At 40.8% G+C, this 5,347-nt stretch overlaps 1 protein-coding gene across 3 annotated transcripts in view; it reads left to right on the top strand.

The window, feature by feature from the left end:
- The window catches only part of Vps13b (vacuolar protein sorting 13 homolog B), a 675,222-nt gene that overhangs the window by 633,361 nt on the left and 36,514 nt on the right, over positions 1-5,347 (top strand). For all 3 annotated transcript variants that reach the window (XM_033759979.1, XM_010619560.3, XM_010619559.3), the window contains exons 53-54: positions 198-325; positions 511-710. In XM_033759979.1, coding sequence (XP_033615870.1) covers positions 198-325; positions 511-710 — 328 coding nt within the window. The remainder of the gene's footprint in view (positions 1-197; positions 326-510; positions 711-5,347) is intronic.

Raw genomic sequence — 5,347 nt, 5'->3', positions numbered from 1 at the left:
TATATATATATATATATATATATGATGGTAATAAAAGAGGGGATGGCTTCCTCTTCTGGAAAATAACTCCCCTGAGTTACGAAAAAGAAGGTATTTTACAATTTGAAGTATCACAAGCCCAGGTAAACATGAACCAAGAGACAAAGCATGCATTTTTTTCTAAATCATTTCTGTTGTTTGGATTGACTGTGTTCTAGGGCTCTAGCACTGACATATCAGGAGCACTTTGGAGTGACTTACTTAACAATCACAGAAGACCCTAGTCCTCGAGTAATTGTCCACAATAGATGTCCTGTGACAGTGCTTATAAAGGAAAATATTAAAGGTATGTTTTATAGCGTTGAATTTAAATAACAAAATTTTCATACTTCCTTGAGGTTTCTATTTAGTAGACATCTATGACCTAGAATGTTTAAATGAAAGTATTATCCAACCCTTCTTGAACAATTTATTTTGCCACATTAAGTCCTTCTCTTTAAGGCCTAAGTGTGCATAAACTTTTCTTTTCAGAAATTCCAAATTTTGAGGTTTATTGCAGAAGAATTCCTCCTGAGAGCTCAGTTCATCATGAGCTCTATCATCAGATTTCCAGTTATCCAGACTGCAAGACCAAAGACTTACTTCCCAGTCTTTCTTTGAGAGTAGACTTGCTGGATGCAGTAACCGCCGAGTGGAGTGATGCCGTCGACATCAACGGCCAGGGCACACAGGTCAGTGAGCCACATGTGTTCTTGCCCAGACCCTAGGAAGATGCCCTTTGCCAGGGTCTTGGTGGTTTATTTTAAACATAATTTTCTAACTGCTGGATTTGCCTCTGTGAGGCCACTTGTATATCCATTTTTATATCCACATCAGGCTGTAAATTCTTAAACACAATTATATATCTCCAAAATATACTATGCAACTGATTATCAGAGGGGAGTCTTGGTAATATCAAGCCATCTTGGATTTAATACAGGTCAAAAATGAAGTAAAGTTGTCTGTTATAAAGAAGGCAGTCAGCTGTCTAGATTCTAGGTTGATCATAGTACAAGCCCTGTATTAATTCCTTCTTTTGAAAGTTTACCAATTTTAAAAATTTAAAAATACATATTTATTAGGAAAACATAAAACCCTGCAAACATAAGTTTCAAAAACTAAGCAGATAAAATGTCCAAATTTGTTTCTGTCTTACTCTGAATATTAGTGGCATTATTTTTGGTGAAAATGGCATATGAACCTGGCATTTTCTTTCTTCTGTACTTAAAACCTACCATTTGTAAGTGTACAATTTTATGGCACTAAAGACATTTACAATCTTGTACAAGCATCACCACTATTTATTTCCAAAAATTGTCCTATTCTAAACAGAAACTCTATACCTGTTCAGCAATAACTGTCTTTTCTCCCTTCCCCCAGGCCCTTGTAACCATGATTCTGCTTTCTGCCTCTGTGAATTTGCCTATTCTGAGTACCTGAGATAAAGGAACTCATAAACTATTTATCCTTTTGTATCTGGCTTATTTTGTTACTTGTAGCTGCTTTATCATACTACTGCTTCTTTGTGTTACAGCATTTATCAGCACTTCATTCCTTTTCATGGCTGAATAATATTGTGCTATTCTTTTTTTAGGGTTCTTTCATATTAGTTCATTTAATCTCCACGACAAGCTTATGAAGTAGGTTCCATTGCAATGGTTATAAAACACCTATTAAACTCAAAAATATATTTAGAGTAATAATAATTATTACTTAATAATCATTCTGTGCCAGGCATTAAGCTAAACACTTTCATTCTCATCTAAACTTTACAACAGCCATGAAAGTTCGGGCTTGTTATACAAGTGGAAAAGGAAATTTTTAAAAATAGCACATCCTCATCCCCATGAATTATAAAAGATAGGCCTGGGATTCTATCCAGATCGCCTGGTTCTGAAGCCCAGGTCTGAAGCACCGTGCTACACATACTACTTTTCTTATCTTGAGTCCTTCTTTCCTAGCCCTTGGTACACATTTTTTCCCTGTTTCTCAAGATTCACTTAAAGCCTTTATGCCATCTTTTCCCTTCCTCTCTCGACCCCTGTGTGCTTATGTAATATTTGTAGCATTTAATTGCACTTCTGTAATTATTTTAAAGATCTCTGTTGGCTAGATAGGTATCTTATTCATCCTCAGTGTGTAGCAGGCACCGGTCAACATAGTAAGATCTTCGTAAATATTGACCATGTCAATGATTGATTGGATGAACGAATTGAATGAAAAGCTAAGGTTACCCAGAGACGGTGTAACTGAGGTCACCCATGCCCCTGGTGTGCCCTGAGGAAATTCCAGCATGCTCTAGAGCAGCAAGAGAGATGGGGGAAGGGGCTGAGCAGTGGGAAACCTTGGTGAAGTGACAGGAAAGCCCCTGGAAGGACAGTGGTTACAGGATGGAAGCCAAGCAAGGTGATGATTAGGAAGAAGTGGGCAGAAGTGAAGGAGCAGAGGAGCAAGTGAGAGTTGCTCTCTCAAGGAGCTCTTTCAAGGCCTCATGAAAAGGGGATCAGTAGGGCAGAAACTCAGGCATCCTGTGGGAGAGGATCCAGGCAAGGAAGGTAGAAAATATGAGAAAGGGCCCGGAGAGGTGAACCCAAGGCCCAGGCAGAGTAATTGAACTTCTCCAGCAGAGCAAAGCAGTGAGGATGGGCACAGGCGTGGGTGGAGCCATGTAGACAGATAGGGCCAGGAGATGAAGTGAAGTGGCTATGGGTTCCTAGGGTTTGTGAAGTGTTGAATGAGTGATCTGCTGAGAGAGAAGATGGGGGAGCCTGGGGAGGGCAGTAGCTGTGGAAGCAGATGAAGATCCGCAAGGGACAGGAAGGAATGGCTGAGCCTGCTGGAAGGCGAGTTCAGCTTGGACACCTATGGGATCTGTGGTGGCCCGTCTGCCCAGCGTGTGCTTTCCATCAGTAGTCCTTTGGTGACCACTGCATCTATGCAGACTCAGGAGATGTTCCTGGTCTCTTTAATGTACAAAATAAATATGCAACCATCTCAAGAGTTCCCAAACTCCCCTGCATCAGTCTGAAGAGTTTTGAAATCATGCTTGTATATGATTAGGGAATTCTTTGCAATAGGCATTCCTCCTGCCAAACTGTATTTGGGGGGCTCCCATTCACTCTAAATTTCCTCAAACCTTTGTAGTCCGGGCTACTTCAAAGCTCAAGGGAGGTGCTCTTTCTAACACCCTTATCATCCGTGGTCAGAGGAGGTAGGAAAGGCTCATGTTCCCATTAATCTTTTAGGAGCTGTGCACCATATGTCCTGCAGAGTGTGGTGCAGTCCTTGTTGGGAGGAAGATAGGTTTCAGGCCCTCACCAACAGCCCTGCAGCAATACCCCAGGCATATAAATCACTGGGAGAGAAGGGAGCTGCGGCCCTGATGAAAGAGCAGTCCTGTGTGGAGGAGGTTTGTCTCCCAGGACTCTGCCCTCAGTCCCGAATCTGAGCGCCAGGATGTAAGTTTCAAAGCTGACCTAAACAAACAAGTAAAACATCATAAAATCTCCCTTATGCTGCAAGAAGAAAACTCCTTTAGCTTTTGACAGTCTTACATATGTCCCCGGGCTTAGTTTTGTAAATAGAACAGTTTTATATTGTAATTTTGAGGCTGGATATGTGAGAGATGGCAGAAATAGTTTTATAACCTTACAGTGAAATATCCTTTGGAGCAAGAGTTAGCAAGAAGACCTCACAGCATGCCAGAGAATTCTAGTTGTGAAGTCGGTGTAGGATAGCGTTCTGGGGTTGTGGCCCTGGCTCACACCTGATTAGAAGACAGCTCAAGATTATTCAGCCAAGGTCCTGAAAATGGCACCTGGCATTTATTTCCATAGTTTGACAGTGGGTAGTAACTTACTTTGAAGGGCGGGGACCTTAGGGTATCAATAAAGAAATCATAAGAAACAAGTTCACAATGATAATTTTACATAATACTTTTGATCTTATAGCAAAATGGTTTAAAGTTGGGCATGATGGCACATGCCTGTGATCCCAGCACTCAGGAAGCCAAGGCAGGAGGACTTCCATGGGTTCAAGGCCAGCCTGGGCTACATAATGAGTTCAAAGCCAGTCTGAACTACATAGCAAGACCCTATCTCAAAGCAAAACAAAATAATGGTTTAAAATCCTGTCAGATTTTTTTATAGTTAAGCAATATAGGAAGAGGAAATGTATAACAGACCTCTAAAGCAGCATAAACATTGAAATTCAAAAGGTACAAGTAGAAGTCCCTTAAAATAAATATCAAAAAGAAAACTTCAAAACAAGGTGCAAAGAACACATAGAAGTTACCATTTAACTAATAAAAGCATTGAAACTTTGCTCCATTTTTTAAATTATCAAATACTTACTGAATTTCTAATATGTGCCAGACATTAAACTTGATACTGGAATTACATAAAATGCACTGAACAAAAACTGACCATAGCCAAATTTTATATGTGGAGGAGATAGGTAACAACAACAAGCAGTCAGATGGAAACTTGTATCATCACAAACTGATAGGTGCTAGGAAGGAAGGAAGGAAGGAAAGAAGGAAGGAAGGAAGGGTGTGCGTAAGAGGAAGCAGAAGAGATTTGAGAGGCCAGGGAGTGTCTCTGGGTGGGGACCTTTCCATCTGTACCTTCAAGAATGCACTAGCACAGATTAGACGAGAGGCGAGGAGATTGCTTGAGGAGGAAAAGCAACCTGTTTTGAAGCTTCGGACTCAGAGTGAGGGCGTGGCCTTTTAGGGAACGCAATGCCTGTGTGGCCATCCTGCCAGAGAGGGGAAGAGGAAGAAAGGGGAGGCCTGTGAGGCAGTTAGAGACTGAGCCTGGCAAGACCCCTAGAGTCCTGGAGGATTTTGGTGAAGAGCCATGAGAAGTCACCGAATTGCTTATAAAAAGTAATTTCCAAACCATTGAAGTGGCAAAACAGAATGCTCAATTTGAACCAAAAAATAAAAAGGAAGTAACATTATCCCTTTACACATGAACTCCCTTCTGAAAAGATCCAGTAAGTAAACTCTTGATCTTTGACCTTACAGAAGTGTTAGTGAGGTTAGCATCACTACTACTCTCAAAGTGTTTCTACGGGGGAGAGGAGGGGTGGAGAGTGACAAAACGGTTTACATGGCACTGTAGGAGCTCCAAAGTACTTTCACACAGCTCCATTCTCTCATTCACTTGGTCCAGAAGTTTTTTATTGAGTATCTATTAAGTAGCAAGCACTTTGTCCTAAATAAAGTCATGTTCCTACCTTCAAGGACATGAGTAACAGCAAATTGTAGTAATTCCCAAGATGGAATTTCTCCCTTTATGATTCTTTTTTTTTTTTTTTTTTTTTT

This window comes from Fukomys damarensis, unplaced genomic scaffold (assembly GCF_012274545.1).
Source record: "Fukomys damarensis isolate Sample0158 unplaced genomic scaffold, DMR_v1.0_HiC HiC_scaffold_5, whole genome shotgun sequence".
NCBI lineage: Eukaryota > Metazoa > Chordata > Mammalia > Rodentia > Bathyergidae > Fukomys > Fukomys damarensis.
The sequence above is the reverse complement of the archived record's forward strand: the minus strand, read 5'-3'. Positions and strand labels throughout refer to the sequence as shown.